The sequence below is a fragment of the Porites lutea genome, chromosome 8 (assembly GCF_958299795.1).
Source record: "Porites lutea chromosome 8, jaPorLute2.1, whole genome shotgun sequence".
Lineage (NCBI taxonomy): Eukaryota > Metazoa > Cnidaria > Anthozoa > Scleractinia > Poritidae > Porites > Porites lutea.
In genome coordinates, this window is record NC_133208.1 from 33,316,904 (window position 1) to 33,342,225 (window position 25,322).

The window sequence follows — 25,322 nt, forward strand, 5'->3', positions numbered from 1 at the left end:
CGGTTTTGTAGAATAGATATATGGCATCACTCTGGCCAAATTTTAGCCAAATTGATTGAAAGGCTGCCGACTTGGAGTTCAAAATGTTCGAGTCGATTAGCAAAATTTGCGTTCGGAGATAAAATAGAAAATACATTTTTGGCGGCATCCTAAATGTTTATTCAGATTGATATCAGAGAGGGATCAATTTTCTCTAACAATAGGACTTTGACAGGTAACATGTAACAGGAACAAACTTTTTATTGCTATCAACATCTTCAAGTGAACAGTTTAATTCTCCGTTGGAAAACTGCCACTCTTTTACACCACGAGAAGCACGGTTTAATTGTTTCTCGAGCAAAAGTTTTGCCTCTCCTTCGATCTTTTTTGTATGATTCGCCCAGGCGTTTTATTTGATCGGCGCCAGGCCAAGGAAACTAAAAAACTCTGAAGCCGTCGAATGTCCACCACCGATTGCTCGAAGGCCAAGAACTGAGGCCCGGTTTATTTCAAACGCTCTGCTCTTCTCGGAAGAATTAAAAACAGAATTTGTCTTGTGCGACGGACAGCTTTCATTCTCGCACTGGATTCTCCAGGTGGAACCAAGTCCATACTTAGTCGCCACATTTTCCATGGCTTGGACTCTTCCCTGGCAAAATCGACAAGATACAGATTCGTCCAGTTTCTCAAGCAGTTTTTCGCTCGATACGATAGCTCGATCGCTTATTGTTTTCCACGTTCCATCAGCAGACGGGGTCGATGAGCTTAATTGGCTTTCTTCATCTGGCTCTTCAAGCTGGATTTTGGAGCGGCTTGCACTCTCAGCAACTGCAGCGTTTTCGCTTTTCTGAATATCCAACTCCTCGAGCCACTTCTCTTGCTGATAAAATGAGCCTTTGTCGCTCTCTGCCAATTTTGCGGCCCATTCTTTGTCAAACTCGCTCTTCGATTTCTTTTTCGCTCTCGGTTCGATGAAGAAAACTATGGTGGCCGATATAGGCACTACACACAAATAATAGATGGCAAAACGTACACAAACTTAGAAAAAAACATGCAAACTTAAGGTGACTCGACCCAGTTTTTTTGAGGGGGTACCATCCTACTTTGAAGCTTTCTGGTATCCCCACCTTTACTTTTATCATAAGTCTAACACATAGAATGGATAACATATAGATCAATCTACAATATAACATAAAATTTTTGGCGATCGGAGTAAATGTCACGTGGTTATAATGCCACGCCCCTTTGAGGTCTGAGTCAAAAATCTTCTGTTGCCGGCATTTTTTCGTGAAAATCTCTCGGCTACACATAGTGTGCATTAGTGCCTTGCGCTGAACAGAGTTTCACCAAAATCGCAAAGACCCAATTCGAGAAATTCAGCGGTTTCCAAATTTAGGTCATAATTTATGCGAAAACGATAAGCAAACTTTACACGGATTATGTCTAATAAACTATGAGATTCATCTCTTTATTTTGGGCATCGTTATAACAGATGGGTCCTTGCAAGTCAGCAAAACGCTTTAGGGCCTTGTAAATGCGCGCGATTTAGAGCAAAGCAAACATATAGAAATTATAGTCTTCGCTATTTGTTGACGTTTGTCAGCGTTTAAGAGTCCTTCTCACGAAAAAAGCATTTTCTTAAAAATTCGTAGTTTTTTTTCCTTCAAATTTTTTCAGGGCCACAATTGATTAACTAACTACCCGGACTCTGAATTTCATGGTCATTGAAAAACTGTGACATTATCTTCTATAAGCCCAAACTTGAGTAAACATTGAAGATTTTTAGCGTTTTGGCTGAGTTTGTGCTTTGGGAGTTGTCTATTGTTTCTAGTCTGTCATTATACAACATTCTTGTTCAGCACGCGTTCAATGACCGCGCTTGGCTGACTTCCGAATGCTCGCCGAGATATGATTAATTTTGGTACAGTGAGACAGGCCATCGCGTGATACATAGAGGTTTAATTCACAATTTTCAATCAATTCTCGTGCTTCTTGTGCCTTTGCAAAAAAATCAAGAAGTGCTACACACTAAATCTACTTATTATTAAAAAAATATCATTTTTTCATAGGTTTAATGCAAGCCAATAATTAAACTAATTCGTGACGGGAATATCTCGGTGAGCATTCGGAAGTCAGCCAAGCGTGGTCATTGCACGCGTGCTGAACAAGAATGCTGTATAATGACAGACCAGAAACAATAGACAACTCCCAAAGCACAAACTCAGCCAAAACGCTAAAAATCTTCAATGTTTACTCAAGTTTGGGCTCATAGAAGATAATGTCACAGTTTTTCAATGACCATGAAATTCAGAGTCCGGGTAGTTAGTTAATCAATTGTGGCCCTGAAAAAATTTGAAGGAAAAAAAACTACGAATTTTTAAGAAAATGCTTTTTTCGTGAGAAGGACTCTTAAACGCTGACAAACGTCAACAAATAGCGAAAACTATAATTTCTATATGTTTGCTTTGCTCGAAATCGCGCGCATTTACAAGGCCCTAAAGCGTTTTGCTGACTTGCAAGGACCCATCTGTTATAATGATGCCCAAAATAAAGAGATGAATCTCATAGTTTATTAGATATAATCAGTGTAAAGTTTGCTTATCATTTTCGCATAAATTATGACCTAAATTTGGAAACCGCTGAATTTCTCGAATTGCGTCTTTGCGATTTTGGTGAAACTCTGTTCAGCGCAAGGCACTAATGCGCACTATGTGTAGCCGAGAGATTTTCACGAAAAAATGCCGGCAACAGAAGATTTTCGACTCAGTCCTCAAAGGGGCGTGGCATTATAACCACGTGACATTTACCTCGATCGCCAAAAATTTTATGTTATATTGTAGATTGATCTATAAGTTATCCATTTTATGTGTTAGACTTACGATAAAAGTAAAGGTAGGGATACCAGAGAGCTTCAAACTAGGCTGGTACCCCCCCAAAAAAACTGGGTCGAGTCACCTTAATTAACATCATGCAAACTTAATAAAACGCATGCAAACTTAGTAAAGAGTATGCAAACTTAATAAAACGCATGCAAACGTAGTAAAGAGCATGCAAACTTAGTAAAAAGCATGCAAGCTTAATAAAACGCATGCAAACGTAGTAAAGAGCATGCAAACTTAGTAAAGAGTATGCAAACTTAATAAAACGCATGCAAACTTAGTAAAGAGCATGCAAACTTAGTAAAGAGTATGCAAACTTAATAAAACGCATGCAAACTTAGTAAAGAGTATGCAAACTTAATAAAACGCATGCAAACTTAGTAAAGAGTATGCAAACTTAATAGAACGAACGCAAACTTAGTAAAGAGCATACAAACTTAGTAAAAAGTATGCAAACTTAATAATACGCAAGCAAACGTAAAAATACGCGTGCAAACTTAGTAAAGAGCAAGCAAACTTAATGATACGCAAGCAAACGTAATAATAAGCATGCAAACTTAGTAAAGAGTATGCAAACTTAATAAAACGCATGCAAACGTAGTAAAGAGCATGCAAACTTAGTAAAGAGCATGCAAACTTAATAATACGCATGCAAACTTTGCAAAGAGCAAGCAAACTTAATGATACGCCAGCAAAGTTAGTAAAGAGCATGCAAACTTAATAATACGCGTGCAAACTTAGTAAAGAGGATGCAAACTTAGTAAAGAGTATACGCACGGTCCGAACGCGCCAAAAACATGGAAAAAAAGCCAGGCTGCTAAGTGATCAGAACACCGCCAGCTGAAAGTGAAGGAGCTTGAAAGGTAAGGTTCTCTTCGGTGGTATTTTGATATTTATGTCGCCTTTCTGGGAAGTGAAGAACAGTCCCTTTTGTTAGTATTGAAGTTCCCTGCCTAAATTCCTGAAAATGACGTGTTTAATCTTTCCAGACCGAAACAAATGATCGGTAATCTCACGCACAGGCTAATGTTGGAAGATTCTGATCGTAAATTGAAAACGTAAATATTGATTTCAATAATGTAAATCCGCTCCAAGTTAATGGAAATCATTCCTAAATAGTTAGCCGAACGCACTGAATATTTTAACTATAAATCTTCAACATTGTTGTTCTCAGGATGAACCCATTTTTGACATTGACTTGTCCCAGCTCCAAGAATTTTTCAGTTTTTAACAAAAAGGAGGATGCCCAAGGGCTGGCTGGCCATGAGTGAAAGCTCACATTCGTGGGATATTGTTTCATTCCAGGGGGTGTCAGAACTCTCAGAATTGTCTGCTAGGTGAGCCAGAACAAAACTGCAATTTCTCAACAAATTCAAAGTGCCATCCTGACTCAGGCATCGAATATGCAAGCCAACCAAGTAGTGATGATGCCAATTTGGAGAATCCAAGGGAATCAGCTGGTCTAGGAATATTACCAGTACATTTACTGCTGCCACTATTTGAATTTTATAGTAGTTCTCTGTCTGTTTGTAATGTAGAATTGGGTGGTGGTACTAAATGGTGATATAGATATATGTTGCCATTGGGTAACAAGGCAGAAGTATATTTTCGTTGATAGTCCACTTGTTAAAGCACGTACCTAGCCCCCTGCCCCCCAATCAAAAATGTACATTCCTTATGAGGTCCTGTGGAGTCTGCACAGCCTGACTATGGTCACATTATAATAAGAATAATACACATATATATAAAATAAAATTCAGTATCTCATGAAGGTTAAATTGAAACAGTGACAGCAGGGTGAAAAGTAACCAATGTTGATTTCTTATAATTTTAGATCTTTTTTTTTTCAGGATGTTTTGTTCAGTTTGTGGTGCAAGAAATATTGTGACAAGTGCTTTATTCTGTGGGTCATGTGGTGCACGATACAATACTGCAAATGCAGCATCCAGCCCATGTCCTAGTTCTGCTTCCACAAGTTTAACTTTTGAAGAGTTTATGACTCAGAGAGAGGCAGGTCAAGGCATTTTCAAATCTGCTCTGCGCAAGGCAGACAAAAAGAAAAAAAAAGAGAGGAAACTGACTGGGAAAAATATGAAAACATGTGATCAACAAGTACAGGTTAAATTTGCAGGTCTGATATCATTTCAGATAATGCCAATGTCTTTTCCTCCCATAGTGCTGTGGTTCAATTGATGCTCATAGCAATATTAAAGCCTTGCTATTCTTTTGGATCTTTTGTTCTAATACACTCTCTCTTCTAGTCTGTAGGCGTAGCACTATAAAGTAATATAATGTTGTAATCTTATTGTTACAATTTTATTTGACAGATTAAAGTTGGATTGGTTTATAACTACAATGGTGACCTGAAGCAGAAAAGGGGTTCTACCTTGCCTACAGAAGTCAAGAGTAATATCACAGATATTACTCTGAAGCGAGTTGCCTTGGAGAAACATCTGGCATTCAACATTTTGCTTCCAAAGGATCATGAATATCTTTTACTATATCCAGACTTCCAGCAAGTGAAATATATACCCGGAACGACCCAGCCCTTTACCCTGCAACGTTACAAAGAATGTCTTGGAAAACCCTACCAAAGAATAACTCTGTTTCTTTGTGACGAGGAAGATTTTATGGGTACATGTACATCAACATTTTTTATTGAAAAAGTCATATAATAGTATTTTATTGAAGGGCTTAACTCTGTTTATATAACTATAGACAAGAACATTTAATATTTGACCTTGATCAATAAAGAAAACTAGTAAGCTTTCAGAGTACATTGTACATGTACATTTGCTTCCCAAATTGATCCATAGCAAAAGTTAAATTTCTTTTTGTGTAGTATGATGCATCCTGAACAAAAACTTTGTAAACACAAAACTAGTTTGAAGTTTGCAGGAAACAATAATCACAATACATCTGTAAGTCTGGTAGAATTTTTCTGATACAGATGCCAGAAAAGATGACAGAAAAGTCAAATTAGCTGATTTTTTAAATAATTTTGTGGTAATAAAAATAATATTGTGGTTTAATAATGTTATCATTCATTTATAATTATTATTATTGTGGAAAACAATGGCTTTAAAACTACCCAATTGTATTACATACAGGTCATAGTAAAACCGATTACCATTCATGCATGAGTATTACATGTGTATTAGTATTATATTACTACTACATGAGAAATTTCTGCAATTTGATTGGCTCAGAGCAGTGGTATTTCAGCTTAATTTGAAATACCTACATGTGAAAATTACAAATCTTTTGCGGGTAGTAGTGTAGACAAATAACAGCATGATTTGTACGTGATATTTGGCATAAATACCGCTCATGATATTTCAAAATTGCCTCAAATTTCACTTGCCTATCGCCTCGTGCAATTACATATAACAAATTTTGAAATATCACTAGTGGTATTTATGCCAAATGTCACTACAAATCATGCTATTACCTATACTAATGATTTTATTGTAAGAACATTCACTGAATATACATCATTCCTTTTTAGAGTCGGGTTCTAAGTCATCAGACACTGAAGACAACATCCCCCAGAAGAAACATGCCACAGACATGCACTTTCGATAAGGTACAGTGTATTTGCTTTTATTGTTGTTATAAATTTCTACCTTATTTTTTAATGGATATTTTCTAGGCTTTCTTTCTTAGGTAGGTAGGGAGCTACTTAAGCTCAATTCTTGGATAATTCTATCTTTTTTCCTTGGCACAAAGACTCTTGTAGATTCCTCTGGCGATTCTGTTGTCACATTTAACCCAAAGTGGCTAGACAATCTTGATGGACATGGTTGGTCGGATGATGATCTTCATGTACCGGTGTTTCCTAATGGACAGTCGTCATCTTGTGGAATTGGAAGGTAAAGGCAATTTAAGCAAAGACATATAGATTAAGAATGGCTTCTTGCTGCCTGCAGCATCAGACGATTTATGCGAACATAAAATATATACATAATGGATTATCTTTCATGATAAATTTTATATGTTTTTAGAAGTAACATGGGTTTGACTTAGAGTAAATGAACATTCAATTCTAAAAAAGATTACATTACATGTATCACTGTATGTAATATCCTGTGTAATGGTAGCTTGTTTTCCTCCACACTAGGTATGATATAATAATAACTTCCTGAGCAGAAAAAAGGGAGATTAAATTACATGCCAGGAGCATGAAAAAAAGGTGGAGAGGGAGCGTAGGGTAAAATTTTAATCATTTAATTCTGACAATCATCTCTTGTACAAAAAAAAGGTAGGTATATTGGTCAATGTGTGATTTGGCAAAAACTAACTTCCACACTGCAAAGCAGTTCCAAAGGTCATTTTCCATTTTCCATTTCTCCCACGTATTATTTCCTACTTTCAAGTTCTTTGTTAATTTTTTTTTAGTCATTATCGTGGTAGTGATTTTTGTTTCTTTCTAACAGCAGCGCTGCACAAAGTGACAGAGAGATGGTAATAGGTAAATAAAATGTTTTTGTGGTTTCAAATCATCCATGCATTACTTTTGCAATGTGTGCTTGTTACCGAAAATCAAAACCAGCAGGTGCAAAGATGCAACAACTCGTTTATCCCGCATTATGCTGCTAAGATTGGGATATAGAGCTGTTTTTAATATTGTGATAACTTATTAGTTATGTTCTTATTGTTAAGAATAATTCAATTTAATGACTGAAAGGTTTTTGTCTAATAAACAATTTTCTTCTATTTTCTTCTTTTGCTGAGTCAGAAAATATGGCCCCTCCAGCAGCATGTCAGGAAAAAGAAGACTCTTTGTCAACTACAACTAGAACATCTACTACCTCTTCTTATAAACACTGCATAGGAAGAGATCAACCTAGCCCAGCTGTACCTGGAACATCCCATGGCTCTTCTGATTTATTTCATGCACAGTATGACAATTATGTTGACCTCATCGATGAAGATCAAGACGCAGATTTCCTTGCTGCCGTAGAGGCAAGCTTGTTAGATCAACAGACAGCCACCTCAAGTAATGCAAGTGACACTGACCAACAAGCAAGGGAAAACCAGTCTCTAAATGCCATCCTGGCATCCTTCCAAGCTGACACGTTTCAGCAGCATCCTGAAGCAGATGAAACTGTCAGTATTATTATCAGTCGGAAATCTGTTTTGCAATCGACTCTCAGAGCCATTGAGAGAAAAACCTTCTCCTTTTTCAAACCTGTTATTGTAACGTTTGCTGGTGAGGAGGCTGTTGGTGCTGGAGGGCCAAAGCGAGAGTTCTTTCGCCTGCTCATGTCCTGTATTCGGGAATCTGCAGCTTTCAGTGGTTCATGGTTTTCTCATGATCTTAATCAGCTGAGCAGCCAGAAGTATACTTTATATGGTAAATTAGTTGCTTGGAGTGTCTTGCAAGGTGGTACTGGTCCCAGATGCTTGTCATCAGAGGGCTACAAGATATACAGGGGTGCAACCTTTGACCAAGCTTTAGCTATTGAGGATGTCGCTGATGTACAGATGAAGGAGATATTGAGAGCTACTGCAAAATGTTGCTCGAAAGAAGAGTTTGATGGAGTCATCACCAAGCAAGCAGATCAGATTGCTCAGTATGGCTACCCAAACATATACACTGCCAAGTTGGCCCAGAAGAAAGAGGTGGTGGACTGTTTGCTGAGGCAAAACTTTGTTTATGGTGTTCATGCAGAATTTTCTCAATTCATGGAAGGGATGGACACCATTGGCAACTTTGGATTTATAGTCAAGGAAAACCAATCGGTTTTTGATGCCATTTTGAGTAGCAAACATGATAAGCTTACCTTGGGAGCTTTTTCGTCCCTATATGAATTAGACCGATCTGAGAAAGGATCAAACAACAGAAGTCGTGAGGATTCCACGATTTATTGTTTTGAGCTCTTCCTCAAGGACCTTGAAGAAGGTGAAGCAGATGGTTTAACACTTGAGGACCTCCTTGTGTTTATCACTGGAGCGGATTCTGTTCCTCCCCTAGGTTTTCAGCAGTTGATTTCTGTGCAGTTTTACGACTTCACTGGAAATGTCCACCGTTGTCCATGGTCATCAACATGTGCCCTAACTTTGCATTTGCCATGGGGTGTTGAAGACCCACAAGAGTTCAACAAGCTCATGAAAGAGTCTCTTCTTGAATGTTATGGCTTTGGCAAAATGTGAACGTTCCGAGTGCCTGATACCTCGTTTTTAGTAAGGTATTCTTCAGTTTATTGCCGAAACTTGATTTCCTGTTGAGCATCTTTTTTTCAACTTTTTACTTGTTCTTGGTTGATGTTGAAGTGACTGTCATTATGAAACAAAGAATTTTTCTTTGATTAGTTATTCAATTTTCTTGGACTCAAGTTCCTTTTGAACATTTTTTAAAACTTTTTACTTGTTGTTAGTTAATGTTGAAGCAAAACTAAGTCTGTGCTGACTGTCTTGATGAAACAAAGAAGTTTTGTTGCATTGGTACTGTCATTCTTCAATCTGCTGAAACTTCAGTTCCTGTTAAACAATAACATATTTGTATACTTTCTTGTTCTTATTATAAGGTAGAAAAATTGAGGAAAGTGCCAGGGCTCACTGTGTTGATGGAACAAAGATTTCTCTCTTTGTTACTGAAATTCTTTAATAACAACAAAAATTAACTCAAACAGAGTTTCCATGGTTATAAGCATCCCAACTTCTTCACTAGTTGTAATACTGAAAGCTGTCTTGTTGCAATTTCTTTTAGCTGAATATGATTTTGTTGTATGTTGTCTTTGTTAATGGTAGTTCCTTTTTTCTTCTCTGAAGATAAATAAAAAATTATGTTCATGTTATGCGTAAATGTGAGTTACTCAATGACTTGTAAGTCAACAAAAGGTACAACTAAAATTAAGTTTTCTCTCTTTTGAAGTGTTAATTTGCACCCACCTTTATTTTCAGAACACGATAGACCCCCCTATAATACAAGCTCTGAAAATGAAATGCTAAATGTGAACCATGTTTTAAGCCAGCCTTCGCGTGGAAATAAAGAAGAGAACTTAATTCTGGCTAATTCGATGCAACGACTGAGCGCAAGGCTGAGACACTGCATGAACTCTCAAGAACGTTGACAGATACAGCAATTGATGAATAACCCAAACCAAAATCCTAGAAAAGGAAGAACTTTCTTGATACACTTAAAATTTAGAACTACAGTAGTAAAGGAAAAGAAAACTTCATAAAGTTATGCAATGATAACACTCCGAACCAAAATAACGAATAGACAACCTACATTTCTGCTAACAGTGTCAATCTAAAATACAACTCTAACGCTTCCTTCCAATCAGATACTTTTTGCAAAACGTTTCTCTGCATAATGTAGTCCAGGTACTCTTCGAAGTCTCTGTTTCCACAACAAGAACCCTTGTCACATGTGTAGGCCTCTGCTAATTGTAACGTTGCGTTTGTTACTTGGAATTTCATGTCGATACCACCTGGAGGGATTACAGGCAATCAAATCAGATCTCACCAGTCATTTTAACTGTGCAGAACCTTTCTGGAAAGTAATAGTGATGATTTGCTAATTTATTAGCTCATTAAGTGTTTGCTATTAAACCGAATGATCTTATGCATATGCGCTAAATAAGACATTGCTTAGTTCTTAATTTGAACACTCAGTCAATTATAGCTTGATCATTAATTCTCTGGAAAGAAATCAAAGTTTTTAACTATGATAAAGGAAGAGGAAAACGTGTCCACAAGTTTGCCTCAGCAAGTACCGGCGCACAGGTTACATAGAACACAACTGTAAGGAACTATCCATATGGGCAACAAATTCTATAACCTTAGGACTGTGATCTACTTATCAAGAAACCAGCACGTACTACAAACTAATTATCAAGATACCCGATACATAACAAACTGCTAAGAATATCAATGTTCAAAAACTTCTTCATAACAAAACAAACAAAACAACCAAACAATACAAGTCCAAACGAGATTTTGTTGTTTGGTTCCTTTGTTTTAACGGTACCAGCGGAAGTACCCCAGAGAAGACAGTTGACAACAGTCCAAACTTGCTGTTAACTTACCGTAGTTTTAAAGCCTTCAAGGAGGACTTGATGTGTGACAGGGGGTGGCAAAATCGTTAATCCCTGTTACGCTCACTGTCACTAAATCACTAAGGTGATGGTTTACCGGACCACAACAGTAATGTTTTAATGAAATACCTGAATTCTGAGGGAAAAAGTACATTTCATCAGGTATACCCGATGGACACTCTGCCATCCTACTGGGTCTAATGGTGTGACTGTTCCACAGCATTGCCACTTCATCAAGGTCTCTTTGAATTAGATCCATGAAACAATATTGTAAGCAGAACACATGTTTCTGGTTACCACTCTGAAATGCTCCACAACTAGCTAGGTCTTTAAACAAGGCGATCCACCATTCACTTCTAAATCTCCGTAAGATGGACCACCAAGCTTCTATTCTTTGGTTGGATGTTGAAGTGCCATACCTATGGCTTCTGAGTCCAGAAAACGGGTCTTGTTCGCGGCCTCTGAAGACTGACTGCAAACTGGCAATTAAAACATTTTCAGTTCCACAGTCCGTCTGCACTAATCTTGGACATCCCTCAACTTCCTTTACACACTTGAGAAAGTATCCAGCTGTTATTTTTGGATTCATATTACTGGCAGCAACTTCCAAGAACATAACACGCCTGGAATAACCATCGATACACCCACTGATGCAAAAGCCAAACGGCTTCAGTTTATCGTAACCATCGATATGCCATGTGCCATTAGGGCCTGGGCATCTGTAGATACGCCGAGTCAACCGCCTGCTTTGACGAGATGCACACCCTTCAGGATCAAGCTCTCTTAATAACACCATCACCTGGTCTCTCGATACGCTAAGATGATATTTTTGTCGTAGTACTTGCGTCATAAAACGATATCCTGCTAACTTTCCTGGCCCATTGATTTCACGTATAATTGCATGGCGAACTAGCCACTCGGGAGAACCATTTCCCCGTCTGCGCACACCATACACTTTGTTTAGCAAATAACGTAGTGACCTGACTGTAATAAACACCCCGTAAGCTGATCCCAAGAAAAATACTATTTTTTTGTCAGTATATCCAGCATTGAAGTATCCCAGAATAGTGAGTGAAAATTGGTTAACATTGGGCTTCTTGGCAACGACATCGCCTTATTTGCCAGTATTCCAAACATGATACACAAGGTTAACCGACTGATAGTAACCATAGTCACTTAGGTCTTTTACCAAAACTTGGGCAGATATCCTGTGGGGAAAAAAAGAAATAGAGTTTCACACGGCATGTATCTTTTGCTGGTCTACATCACGACGGCCAATCGGCTGATCTTGTGAAAAAAGAATCAAACATTTACAGCTGTAAAGCCATGCATCATTATAGTTTACTCCCTTTTGAAACGCTCTCCCTCGACCGACAGCTATAACTCGCGATTTTCTTCATATAATTATCCAAAAGAAATGGAATATAAGCCTTACAACTAAACTATCCTTCATTTTGACCAAGAAGTAAAATAGAAAATGACAAAAAACCTTACCTTTTGCGGACAAGCTGCCTCGGGAAGTGTTAAGAACTGGCAAGTGGTTCGTATATGCTTAGCAACCAGGCTCGGTATCCGTTTATTTGGTGAAATTTGCATGCGGTTTAAAATAAGCTTGTACGGTTTGTGTTGTTTAAAGTTTGTAGCCATATAGCTAAGTTTGCGCGCGTTTCATTACGTAAGCTCAAGTATATTAGTAAGTTCTCAAGTTTGCAAGCATTTTATTAAGTTTGTAAGTGAAAAACATACTAAATTTGCACTCACATTATTAAGTTCGCATGTGGTTTGTTAAATTAGCGCACGTTTTAGTACGTTTGCACAAAATTAAGATTGTATGCTCTTTATTAAGGTGGCGCATGTTCCGTTAAGTATGAAAGCGTATTATTAAGTTTACACGCGCTTTATTAATTTTGCATGCGTATTATTAAGTTTGAATGCTCTTTTCTAAGTTCGCATGCATATTATTACGTTTGCTTGCGTATCATTAAGTTTGCTTGCTCTTTACTAAGTTTGCATGCGTATTATTAAGTTTGCATGCTCTTTACTAAGTTTGCATGCGTATTATTAACTTTGAATGCTCTTTACTAAGTTTGCATGCGTTTTATTAAGTTTGCATGCGTTTTATTAAGTTTGCATGCGTATTATTAACTTTGAATGCTCTTTACTAAGTTTGCGTGCGTTTTATTAAGTTTGCATGCGTATTATTAACTTTGAATGCTCTTTACTAAGTTTGCACGCGTATCATTAAGTTTGCTTGCTCTTTACTAAGTTTGCATGCGTATTATTAAGTTTGCATGCGTTTTATTAAGTTTGCCTGGGTATCATTAAGTTGACATGATGTTAATTAAGTTGGGGTGTTTTTTTGTTAAGTTTGTATACGTTTTGCCATCTATTATTCGTCTTATGTCTATATCGGCCACCATACTATGAAAACGGACACGACCTTTTCTTTTTTCACTGAAGCAAACGCTAAATATCCACAGAGCATACTAAAGGCTATAAAGAACGCGAAGACAATTCGCACGTGTTGTGTCGAAGAAACGCACTCCGTATCACGTTACTAGTTCACAGACAAGTTATATATGACACGGGTATGACAGATCTTGTCAACGATCAATTAAGATAATTAACGAGAAAAAATCTTTTACCCCCGATATTTTTCGACAGAAATAATATTTTCTTCTGATTTTTTTTTTCAAGAAAGCTCTCAAGCATATCTATTTGAAAACGTTGAAACCTCAAATATGGAAAAAATGGCAATTTTAAGGGTGGCTGATACCTTAAATGTAACATAAGATATGTAATTTTATCTTTTGAACAATAAAGACACTGTATTGCGTTCGACGAAGGAAGAACGCTTCCTAATCTTCTGGGTTGCCTGTTATCGCGTAGGTTCCCTGTGCACGCAAGCGAAAGCTGACCCGTGTTTTTTCGTTCCATGGTTCACCTTTTCGACGCCATTTTGAATGACGTCACAATTTCGTTGCGCAAAGCATTCTGCCTCGTGCTTCGCTGTTTGTCGGAGGTCGTGACTAGAACGGATACTCCAAAATCGGGTATCCGCTCGGAGACTGGAACTGAATAAAATTATTTTTCGGCAAATCGCTCCGACTCTTTACGACCTTGTTGTGTTGAAACACTAAGTATACAAAGACTGAAGAAGGCTAAGATGAGAATGGTTACTCCAAATATGGATCGAAGCCTACATAGAGGTTAGTTGTTTTTCACGTTCTTTGTAAGAATTTAGTGCAAGGAGCAAACAATGTCTGTTTAATTACAGTACCACTACCGCGACTGCCGTGTAAAGCTTATTCATAGCAAAGTATCTGTTTGGATAGCTCAGAATAAGGTGGATACTTCAGAATAAGAATGGCCAAAATATGGAAGTTTTGGCCATCTGGATTATTATTACTGAACTTCCCAATACAAACATGATTGTTACGTTTACAAAGAGGGTACAAATACAGTTAAGGTCAGTTAACCATCTTGTAATTTTATGGGTTAGTTGTCTATTGATTCCAAGTGTTAACAATAGTAAAAAACACATAAGGGACCTGTCATTTATTAGGGGCGGGGAAGGGCTGGTGCAATTGGGGGGAGGGTCATTAAATTTTATGTAGCCAAAAAGGGGAGGGTCACCAAAAAATATTTAAGCTGGGCTTTGGGGAGGGCCATACCATTTTTAGCAAACATTGCTGTTCACTTAAAATAAAAATAAATCAACAAATAAAATATATTATTTAACAAACAAGTCCCTTGCACAGTAAGCATTTTAAACTTTCATAATGATCAACCTGAACTACCCAACAACCCTACATGTACGTCTTTTTCTTGATTTGTTTTTCGACAGCAACACACTGCGAAACATGTCTTTACATTGATCAAGTTTCTCATTAAGATATTTCAATTCACTGTTTACTCTTTTTTTAGCTTCATCAAGCCTTGTAATAACAGCTTCATCAAACGATTTAGAATACTCTTCTCCTCGTATAAAATTACCAGTCTTTGAGTGAAACAGGGTGTTAAGGTGAGCTTTAATGCGTCTATCCATATCTAATATGTTCTCTAGTAACTCACTGAGCTTCATAATGTTCGCCTTCAGTATTAACTAATCAGCTGGGACAAGAACCTAATCGGTCGTGTAAAATTTTCCAGCAACACCAGGAGTGTTCGTGCTCAATATTGCTTCAATGCATGAGGTGATCTTAGATACCTGTTCCTGAATGTCGTATTGGCGCCTCCCTTCATCACAAAGTAAAAGTTGATCTCTTTTAATAATCCCTGTCATATCTTTTAGCGTGGGGAGGGTCATAACTATTTTGGGCTATACAAGGGGGAGGGTTACATTTTTTTCTGCAGGAAATTGGGGGAGGGCATTTAAAAAAATTCACCTGGGATAAAGAATTGCACCAGCCCTGCCCCCACCCTCTAATAAATGACAGGTTCCTAATTTACTTCAGGTCATACTTCTTGTAGCTTGGTGATCACTATTACAAGCTCAAGTTTCTAAAAAAAAATGGTCCTGCAGATTGTATTAGTGTAGTGTCTCTGTATAGCTCTGATATAGGATCTGGAGCCTACAGTGGCAGATCAGAACCTTCAGATAAGAAGAGGGGTGGGGTGGGGGGGGGAGGATTCTCACCAGACCTTAAGGTGGCGGGAAGGAACCACTCATTCAGACCTTAAGGTACGGAGGAGCTCAATCTAGAAAAGAATTTTCTTGGCACTGTTGTCCTCAATTTGATCTAGAAATATGGAGGGCCGGGGACCTCCCTAGATCTACTGCTGGTCTCTGCCAGCCCACCCATGTCCACCTGCTATCTTTTTACATTTACTAGAAACTCTAGTATCAATTCAAATTATTTATCCTAAATATTATAGTTGCTTTTTTGCACTTGTATTTTGTCTTGTTTTTTTTTTTCAAATCCTAGGAGCCTCATTGTCACCAAAACTCTCTGCCTTCCATACCCCATTCCACACTGAACTTTCTGACAACAGTCCTCAGCCAAGTGGTACCATCATGGTGTTGAAAAGTGTGGAAATAGATCCTGTTGATCCTGGGATGAATTCTTTTTCTTTTTCTTCCCCCTTCCTCCACTCAAGGGGGGAGGGGGGGGGAAGGTGTTTTCCTTCCCCTCCCTGTGACCTATTACCTATTTCCTTGATTGCCTTCTGAGCTCCTGATGAGACAAGACCTTCAGCATTAAGCTGGTTATGGGCTATTTTTTGTTTTTCACTCAGTATGGTGAGCTTATCATAAATTTAAAATGGAAACAGGAATAAAAATGATCATGCAGGTATATCCATGTTGCAGCTGTAACAGGAGGAGGAGTTGGAGGTCCAGAGGGTGTTGCAGTCAAATGCTTGTGAGGAACAGAGAAACCAGTTGGAGAAAGAAATGAAGAAATGAAGAAAATTGGAGAAGGCTTCAATAGAAATAGCAAATAAAATGAAAAAAAAAAGAAAAAAGAAAACAGGAAAAAAAAAAGACAATTTTCATTGAGGCCAAGCAGTTGGCTGCTAAGTTGCATGTCTGGGTAGCTTGACCATTTGGTTAATAAAATTCTCAAAAACACAAACAAACCACTCTAAGAATTTGATAAAATGTGTAAAAAAAATTGTTTATTACTTTTATAAAAATAAAGTTGTTTGTTTACAATTCTACAATCATTTTTTCATTTCTTCCTTTTCCCATAATTCTTTCCTCTGTTTTACTTTCCTCTTACTCTTTCTCCACTTCCACAATGTGCTTTTATGTACCCTCTATACCTGGGGTGGAAAGTCACCTGAAAATTTGAAATTAGCCATGCATTAAATAAAGCTTCCATTATAATCATTCTTTCAGGAAATAAAGCTGCTACTTTGGCGGTAATTATAAAAAGCACTGTGTTCCACGATACAGTGCCTTGATTCAGCAAAGAAGCCTTGACCCTTTTGTTTTAAAAGTGAAAGATTTTATTTTGGTAGCAGAGAAAGGCCCCCAGTTCAGTACATTACAAAAAAATATCACCTACAAAGTTATCTATCATCTAAATTAAAAAGGAACAACCAAATCATTTCCTTGTGGTACCTGCCTAATAACAAAATGAATAACTAAAATACTGATAAATAAATAATAATCATTGAAGTAGGGTATATCCGGGCCGTTTTAGCTTAACAAAACAAAAACACAAGGTAAGTCATTCTCATTTCTATTTTTGTCAAAAAATGGAATTTAGGACGTATTTTGTTTATTGTCATACATTCTCTTATAAATTCAAAGTCCAACAAACTCCTTCAGAGTTTGGGCTACCTGTGGATGGGGCAACATTTCATGACAGGATGGACAATAAAGGGGCTGCATTTTCAACACCTTCAATGTGACTGGAAATTACAAAGGTTCACAGAGCAGATTCAGGAATACAAAATGACTAACTTGGAATCACATAGTTTACATTTGCCAAAAGTAGCTAACATTGGGCCTTTTGGTCATAGAAAAGACTGTAAAAGGATTTGGGTTCTGGTTGGCTAATTGTGCCAGATACCCAGCGCACCAAAAGGTTGACCCGAGTATCCCACAGGTTGTGAGGGTCACTTTGGTTTTCATAATCTCATAAAGTACCCATTCTTCTCACACTAAACTAAACAGCAACTTACCACTTAAAAGTGAAAAAAAAAATCAACCATAATATATAAGAAAACAGAAATAGTTTATGTTGAGCCATAAATTCAACAACTGTCTGCTATCCCTGGGGGGGGGGGGGGTACTCCCTTATATGGCCTCCATGGGGATGTGCCGCTGGACAGGGTATGGTTTTCGTCCTCTCTGTCCTGAACAGGGTATATAGTTTGGCACAAGTCTGTCCTAAACAGGGTATACAATTTCCTGCAAGTCTGTCCTAAACAGTGTGCATGATTTTTGCGAGTCTGTTATAATTATAAACAGGCTGTTTCATGCATGATCGATTTCGTCTTAGTGCAAATGTTTGCAGATATTTAGTACGTCATCACCCAAAGCATTTACTGGAATGAATATAAATGTTATTGTTCTTGGCACCCTTGTCTAAATAAGATAAGTACAAGTTGACAGGTGTGCTTGATAACCTTGTCCCCATCTGAGGGAGTTGTCCTATCTGGGTACTAAAGTTGAGGGTGTTATCCTAAACAGGGTATGGGTTTCAAACCCTCAGCGGCTCACCCACACCCAAATATTGGTCGAGTACCCCTCCTAACCCCCCCAACCCCCCTACACCGGGCTGCTATCTTATAAGCAAGCTTCGAATTAACTGAGTCATAATTACACAATGGTTGACTGTATTTGTACCCTCTTTGTAAACGTAACAATCAGAAGTTCAGTAATAATAATCCAGATGGCCAAAACTTCCATATTTTGGCCATCCTTATTCTGAAGTATCCACCTTATTCTGAGCTATCCAAACAGATACTTTGCTATGAATAAGCTTTTCACGGCAGTCACGGTAGTGGTACTGTAATTAAACAGACATTGTTTGCTCCTTGCACTTAATTCTTACAAAGAACGTGAAAACAACTAACCTCTATGTAGGCTTTGATCCATAGTTTGGAGTAACCATTCTCATCTTAGCCTTCTTCAGTCTTTGTATACTTAGCGTTTCAACACAACAAGGTCGTAAAGAGTCGGAGCGATTTGCCGAAAAATAATTTTATTCAGTTCCAGTCTCCGAGCGGATACCTGATTTTGGAGTATCCATTCGAGTCACGACCGTTTGTCGGACGTGTTGGAAGGTTCAAGCTTTATTTACGTCATAAGCAATTGTCATATGGCAATCACGTGCATCACTGGTTCCATCAAGGTCAACAAGCAAGATGATTACACGGGAATATTTGAGTTCGGCTAAAGAATGAACTGTGGAGTTGTTTTCTAAGCGGGTTTTATCGGTGAACTGATGATTCTGCTACACCTTTTTCGGTCAATGCCGTTCAAATCGAGCTGGAACTTCGTAGAAACACACAAATAAAGACCAGGTAACATTTGTGCCGTGAGAAGTTTACCCTTGCGTTTGAGTCTATTTATATATTTGTAGTTTAACCTCTTTACGCACGAAATATATTCTGAGATAAAGTAAGCTGTTGTTACAACTGTAATGCTTCATTCACGTCTGATATATCTACGCGGGCCATCTTGCATGATAAGTATCTCGCTCGCTCAAGCAAGCTTAAGTTTTAAATATGTTAAACTGACCTACATGAACTTAAAATAATCATGAGATGAAAAGTTTGCTCAATTGCAAAAGATTCTGTCCTGTTCTCTGACATCAGTAATCTAGCAAAAACCTAATATGTTTCCGTCGCTGCTATGATCATTGTTTTCATTTCAAGTTGTGGCACGCAAGAAGCCAGGACTTTGTAACCTTCGAGGCTACCATTTTTTCGAAGTTTGTAGTGACATGTTTATCTTTTTAACAACATAGAACTTTTTACGATCTATTTTACATTTTTATCGACCATGCTTGAGGGAGAATAAGACAGGAGTAAAGAGTTAATGAGTGAGATATTTTGAAGCTGTATACGCGAAGAGCATCTCTTAAGAAAAGAATGTTTACCTTTTAATTCATGATCTCTTCCATGATTTTGAAATAATGTTTGACGACACGAAAGCTAATCTGGAGCTAAGAAAATTCGAACGCACTCATTAATCTATGATTACTTCTAGTTTATTTATTTACTAAAAGAACCTTTTATTTTGAGAGAGCTTAAACTACTGAGTTACAGCGGGGTCTCGTCTTAGTTCAATGCTTGTCGTAACTAGAACTGGTCGCTTAAGAGTGGTGGCTAATAGGGCGTCGAATGTAGTGGGGTTAGCTGGATGAGCAAACAAATCCTGTCTGAGTCCGGCAAATTGGAAACAAATTGGAGCGGATCAATATATCATCAATAACCCACCAAACCGCTGCTTATTGTTATACCCTCTTGAAATTTTGACGTCAATATGTATAATTCCCGAGGTAAGTTTGTTTTTTTAAAAAATCTTGGTGATCGATCGTCATTTTGATTTCTGCAATCATGGTTTATCGAGCACTAGTTCTAAGAGGCTTAGCCATCACTCAGGTGATATTTGGTTCTTCAATGATAGTAGCTGGTATAACAAGCATTTTAGGAGCTATAGATCACTGGTCTACTAAGGCTGGTTTTGGAATGTGGGTTGGCATTTGGGTGAGTAAAATTATTAACTTTCTAGGATTTAATTGTACCAAGAGCAATATCTAGTAAGTACCTCATATCTAAGCTTGCTTTTGTGTCACGTTTTTCATTAAATTCATGGGACAGTTCTATGACAAAATATGCAATTCATGAGTGATTCTTCACTTGTTGTTTTTAAGACTCACGTTTTGAGCAAGTGAACATGAATTTCAGAACTCTTTCTGGACATTCTATACTGGAAACAAATAAATAAAAGGTTTAGTTTTAGGCAAAAAAAAAACAATGCTGTTGCGTTGACAAAAAGTGAAAAATACTGAGTTGATTAAGTCTATTAACCATAAGGTAAATGATATTCAAAAGGTGACCTTTCAAGCGCTAATCCCTCGGTCTGACCAACAGCTGGCTCGTGTTTGACAGCTAAGAGGTACATCAACTCCCACTATAGGTAATTTGTGAAAAATGAATTTAGTTTTTAAGTTTGAAAGCAGGGATTTTCACCTTGCCTCTATTATCAAGCTTGGTTCGTTTTAGATGGCTCGCATCTGAAGGTGAATTTGTGCACGGCACGACTTTATTTAAGTAACATTTCCATGGCAACTCTTCTGTGACGTCTTTGCTTTCACCACTTCAATTTCTCAGACGAAAGGAACATTTACTCGATAAATTAAGTCTTCTTAGGAGTATCTTTTGGTTGGAAAGGATGGTGATAACAGTGAAATAGCACTAACTGAACACCAACGTATGTAAAAATTTAAAGCGGAAGTAAATGAACTGTACGTGCGTAGACGCGTACGCGGACTTCCTGCTTGCACGTTTTTTTACTGGTTTAAGGAAAATTTACGCAAATTTTACGTACATAGGAAAAAAATATTAATTTGACTTCAATTGAAGGCAAAAACGAGAATTTGGTTTTATTAACTACTCGGGGCCGACTATTTTACTTTTGAGGGGGGTATGGGTTAATTGTAGAAAAAAAATATCCTGCAGACTGATTTCAAGGGAAAAAAAATCTTGCAAGGAAATACCGAGGGGAAAAAATTTCCTACACATTTATGGCTTATAATCCTGGAAAAAAATCTTACACCGTAACGTTGTATGTCGGGGAAAAAAAATCTGTCACCAGAGGTTTGGAGAAAAAAAATTCTCACCCAAACCAAATTACTATAGTCCCCGCCTCCTTAACTCCCCCCACCAATTAACCCATACCTCCCCCCACAATAGTCGAATGACAATTTCAAAAAATGCAGACAAGATTATCACATTTAAATACGCGACTGATGCATTTGGGAAATTAAACCTTTATTTATTTCTTTAATATCGCAGTTCAAAAATATGTTATTCATATATTCATTATTTCTGGCTTAATCGACTTAGACCGGCTTCTGTCTTACGAGTGGGGGTCTACAATATACGATACTTCTATCGGCTGTGACAATGCTCGAGGCAGACACTCAGGGGACAGGTGTCAACAGCACTGCTTTTCAGACTAATAAACGACTCGAAATTTATCTTTAATTCCACAATTTGGAAAGCTTCTTTCGTCAAGATCATTATCTATTAAAAATTTTCCATTTCAAACAATGTATCGGTATCCTTACCTCCGAAACATGAATTCAGAGTGTCTTTTACGTTTCTTTGGATAAACTTGAACAATCTTGCTGATTCCAAGTTGTGTCATGTGAGTTGTATTGTATGCTGTTAGGTGCTGATCAGTGGATTGTTAGGGTGCATTGGTGCAAAAGATGATACAAACCCAAATAAATGCATGGTTAGTATCCTTTCTATTATTTCAGCAAATCTTTTTTCCTATTGTACAAAACCTAACCCCACAAAACCTAAGAATCACCGCCGCCCGTTTATCTGATAGTGGCAGGCCTGGCTTTGATCTCAACAATGACAGCCGAGTAGATGCTCCCAGTTGGTTTGTTAGCTCAATGGACATTTTTACCGATACGGCAGCCATATTGAATTAATTGGATTTAAGTAGTATAATGGATGCCCAGGGGGCATGAGCACGATCCAGTATATACTTGCATCAGTATTTACGTGCGCTTTTCGGGCCAATTTTTCTTTAAGTTTTCCTAGAAAAAGATTATAATGGGAAAAAAAGATCGTTGTGCCGTGTTTGGATATAATGACGATCGCCTTTTTCCCAAGAAATACTGTACATTCTCAAACTCATTAATAATTCATTAAGAAAATACAAAGGAAGTTAATGTTTAATGAGTGTTTGGAAATCGGATGAAATACTGCTTAGTATTTGCATCCTTAATTTCTCCTTCAAAAATGATTTTGTTTGAGAAGAAATATCAAACATTCGACACAGTGTTTCATCACCAGATGAAACACCTCGAAGTTCGTCAAAAATACTCCGCTGCGCGTCGTATTTTCAACTCTCTTCTCGGTGTTTCATCTGGTGATGAAACACTGCATCTCATGTTTGATATATTACTTGAAATTCTCTTTTTACTCGAAAAGCACGCTTAAATACTGAGCCAGTGCCCCCTGGACATCCCATAATACTCCGCAAATCTAATAAATTCAATATGGCCACCGTATCGGTAAAAAGGTCTATAGGTAGAGCGCTGCACCGGTATCGCAGGGGTCAGGGGTGCAACTCCTGTGCAAGCCTTTATTTTTTCTTTTCGCAGTTGCAAAAATTGCGTCCACAACTGTGATAATGTTCTTCACATTTAAGAACTGCTTTTTTTACATTTATGGTACTCCTTTTCTAGTAATCTATATAGTTCTAACTTTTGAGTATGTAGACACGAAATATTATGTTACGTTATTGTGTGGCCATTTAAATAAAAATCCTGTTCAACAGCGCACACGCTACGTAATATTTTCTGTTTATATGACAAAATTAATTTGGTAATTAAAATTTGAGATAATTCTTAAAATTTGAACTTGCCCTTTGCCATCTAATAAACTGGCAGTTTTATTTAATTCGCGACCAGAGCGGCACAGCAAACTAATTTGAAGGATAGCAATAAATTAACAGGTGATCTTCATTAATAGTTATTTTTGCATCTGTCCACAGATTGGATGTTTTATGGGATTCTCCATCACTGCTTGTGTAATTGCTGGAACCATGTTCATCTGCTACTGCGTTACTCTTCAAGAGCTTTCTCACATTACTCATTGCAAGGCTGATGATTTCTGGTGGAGTCTTGACACGTACTGTTACTCACGTTCAGAACGAAAAAACGCTTCATTTGGTTTAAAGGTGGGATCTTGTCAACTGACATTTTCAGTGGTGGTTTTCTTTGTTGCCCTTGCCTCATCCATCTACTGCTGCAAAGCAGTGTGCTGTGGAGTTCCTCCGTTAGGCAGTGTAAGTAACATATTATGGTTCTCATTTGATTTTCTCTATGGTATTATTTGTTACTTTGCCCAATTTAAGGGAATCCAAGGCAGTCTTGGATTCTGAATTCCACGCCTTGCATGCCGGGTTACAGGTATTAGATCCCAGTCTTTGTCAGGGGAAGTCGGATTTTGTATTCCAGATCGTTGGTGGGATTCCGGATTCCTTGAGCTGTATTTTGGATTTCAAAGCCCAGGATTCGGGATTACATAAGCAAAATCTTTCCCAGATTTCGGATTCCACCAGCAAAAATTTCCCGAATTCCGGAGTCCACATTCCATAACATGGGGCGAGTTACTTATCGTGAACTGTGGTGCCTTTGTGTAGCCCTTTCTTACCCATTGATTTCATTCGAATATGATAAGGTTTTCTGTCATCATGAATTCATAGGTCGGACTCGGAATTAAAATACAATTGGGATCGGTTATCTTAAGAACTAATTACTGGCTCGAAGCTGACTTGTTCAGAATTAATGTACATGGAAGCCGTTCGTTGCTTGATCGTGCCTGTTATCTCGACAAGTCACAGAAGAGTACCATTGATATCGATGCCTCTGTGTTGGTATCGGGTGCGGTTCTCTTTAAATTTTAATGTGTGATTTAAACGATTTGGGGGAAAAGTCATTTAGATTTTAAAAAGGGATAATTCTGTTAACATTTTAGGTTGCCTCTCAGCAAGTGATGTATATTCCTCGTCAACAAATCTACCCAGGAGGTCAAGCTGGTGTTGTAGTTATTCAACCAAGTGGTGCCATAGCAAGTACTTCTCATGGTTACGTTTTTGCTGCAGGACAGCAAAGAGTCTTCTTACCTCCACTGGTAGCTATTGCTTCTAGCTAACAAAAAACAATTATGTAACGAAAATGCCGTTCATACATTTCATCGACCGATTCAATACTTTAAACATTATTTCGGGATGTTATTTGATATGTACGTATACTATCACTTAGCCGAGTTGGAAGTTTGTATTGTACGTAACGGAACGAAGTTTCTCACCGTCCACCACGTCTCAACTAGTAAGTTTCCCTCCTTTACTCTTGTCATCCTTGATTATATTCAAATATCTGAAACCGTTTTTAACAGAAAGAAGCAAAGGAACATGAGAGACCTCCACCATATTCCAACAGTGCAAGAACTGAAAATGCTGTACCATCAACGGCTTCTCTAAGCGGTGCTGCTGGGGATGTGCATCTACCATATTCATACAGTGAACAGACAGGAAATGCTCTACCATCAACGGCGTCTGCAAGCGGTGTCACTGAGGATATGTCTCCACCATATTCATACCGTGTACGGACAGGAAATACTTTACCATCAACGACGTCTGCAAGCGGTGTCACTGAGGATATGTCTCCACCATATTCATACCGTGTACGGACAGGAAATACTTTACCATCAACGGCGTCTGCAAGCGGTGTCACTGAGGATATGTCTCCACCATATTCATACCGTGCACGGACAGGAAATACTTTACCATCAACGGCGTCTGCAAGCGGTGTCACTGAGGATGCGCATCTACCATATTCATACAGTGCACGGACAGGCAATGTCCCACCATCAACGGCGTCTGCAGGCGGCGTCACTGAGGATGCGCCCGCATGGGTAATGACAATTTAAACAAAAATATTGCAGTAAAATTGATAGGAGTTGTCTCAGTACATTGTATTTGTGTTAACATGTTAGCATTTACCTGAGTTTGTCTGTAAATAATTTATTATAACATAACATCGGCAATACGATACAGTATGAATGATCAGCTGAACTGGAACCTTTCTCGTCAAACAGTTAGGTTAGCTCCAGGCTCCGCAAGGCCAACAGGCCAGCTGATAGTATATGGAACCCACGAAAATTCTTAAACGTTTAAAGATAACATGACAAAACTTGTCAATAATTTGTA

The 25,322-nt window shown here is 38.0% G+C and overlaps 4 protein-coding genes and 2 long non-coding RNA genes across 10 annotated transcripts; 4 read left to right on the plus strand and 2 right to left on the minus strand.

The window, feature by feature from the left end:
- The first annotated feature begins 4,100 nt into the window (after positions 1–4,100).
- LOC140945600 (uncharacterized) lies at positions 4,101–6,527 on the plus strand. The gene is made up of 4 exons (XM_073394612.1): positions 4,101–4,195; positions 4,709–4,976; positions 5,186–5,492; positions 6,367–6,527. The coding sequence occupies exons 1-4, from the start codon at positions 4,101–4,103 to the stop codon at positions 6,441–6,443; spliced, it is 747 nt and encodes a 248-aa protein (XP_073250713.1). The 3' UTR covers positions 6,444–6,527.
- Positions 6,528–7,601: 1,074 nt separating this feature from the next.
- On the plus strand, positions 7,602–9,014 carry LOC140945601 (G2/M phase-specific E3 ubiquitin-protein ligase-like). The gene has a single exon (XM_073394613.1). The coding sequence runs from the start codon at positions 7,602–7,604 to the stop codon at positions 9,012–9,014; it is 1,413 nt and encodes a 470-aa protein (XP_073250714.1).
- Positions 8,991–13,312, minus strand: LOC140946474 (uncharacterized). The gene is made up of 2 exons (XM_073395598.1): positions 11,033–13,312; positions 8,991–10,297 (listed from the first exon to the last, which is right to left on the minus strand). The coding sequence occupies exons 1-2, from the start codon at positions 11,751–11,753 to the stop codon at positions 10,092–10,094; spliced, it is 927 nt and encodes a 308-aa protein (XP_073251699.1). The 5' UTR covers positions 11,754–13,312; the 3' UTR covers positions 8,991–10,091.
- A 787-nt stretch (positions 13,313–14,099) lies between these two features.
- On the plus strand, positions 14,100–16,553 carry LOC140947002 (uncharacterized). 3 transcript variants are annotated; one of them, XR_012166905.1, is made up of 4 exons: positions 14,100–14,112; positions 14,181–14,372; positions 14,831–14,927; positions 16,215–16,553. It is a non-coding gene; the product is annotated as an uncharacterized lncRNA (long non-coding RNA). The 3 variants fall into 3 exon arrangements; XR_012166904.1 differs by lacking the exon at positions 14,100–14,112 and having other exon boundaries at positions 14,122–14,372; positions 14,831–15,154; XR_012166903.1 differs by lacking the exon at positions 14,100–14,112 and having other exon boundaries at positions 14,122–14,372.
- On the minus strand, positions 16,496–18,605 carry LOC140947003 (uncharacterized). Of its 3 annotated transcripts, none has more exons than XR_012166907.1 (2): positions 18,434–18,605; positions 16,496–16,686 (listed from the first exon to the last, which is right to left on the minus strand). It is a non-coding gene; the product is annotated as an uncharacterized lncRNA (long non-coding RNA). The 3 variants fall into 3 exon arrangements; XR_012166906.1 differs by having other exon boundaries at positions 16,496–17,263; XR_012166908.1 differs by lacking the exon at positions 18,434–18,605 and adding an exon at positions 17,193–18,099.
- Positions 18,606–19,180: 575 nt separating this feature from the next.
- Positions 19,181–25,077, plus strand: LOC140946458 (uncharacterized). Its single transcript, XM_073395581.1, has 5 exons — positions 19,181–20,071; positions 21,762–21,827; positions 23,103–23,396; positions 24,089–24,244; positions 24,509–25,077. Exons 1-5 carry the CDS (start codon positions 19,922–19,924, stop codon positions 25,040–25,042), a joined length of 1,200 nt encoding a protein of 399 aa, XP_073251682.1. The 5' UTR covers positions 19,181–19,921; the 3' UTR covers positions 25,043–25,077.
- The last annotated feature ends 245 nt before the right edge of the window (positions 25,078–25,322 follow it).

Coding starts and splice junctions, on each gene's coding strand:
- LOC140945600 (XM_073394612.1), top strand. CDS start 4,101: ATGCCCAAGGGCTGGCTGGCCATGAGTGAAAGCTCACATTCGTGGGAT. Junction 4,977..5,185: donor CATGTGATCAACAAGTACAG/GTTAAATTTGCA, acceptor TTTATTTGACAG/ATTAAAGTTGGATTGGTTTA. Junction 5,493..6,366: donor TGACGAGGAAGATTTTATGG/GTACATGTACAT, acceptor ATTCCTTTTTAG/AGTCGGGTTCTAAGTCATCA.
- LOC140945601 (XM_073394613.1), top strand. CDS start 7,602: ATGGCCCCTCCAGCAGCATGTCAGGAAAAAGAAGACTCTTTGTCAACT.
- LOC140946474 (XM_073395598.1), bottom strand. CDS start 11,753: ATGACGCAAGTACTACGACAAAAATATCATCTTAGCGTATCGAGAGAC. Junction 10,298..11,032: donor CTTTTTCCCTCAGAATTCAG/GTATTTCATTAA, acceptor TAATCCCTCCAG/GTGGTATCGACATGAAATTC.
- LOC140946458 (XM_073395581.1), top strand. CDS start 19,922: ATGGTTTATCGAGCACTAGTTCTAAGAGGCTTAGCCATCACTCAGGTG. Junction 21,828..23,102: donor CAAACCCAAATAAATGCATG/GTTAGTATCCTT, acceptor ATCTGTCCACAG/ATTGGATGTTTTATGGGATT. Junction 24,245..24,508: donor GAGTCTTCTTACCTCCACTG/GTAGCTATTGCT, acceptor CGTTTTTAACAG/AAAGAAGCAAAGGAACATGA.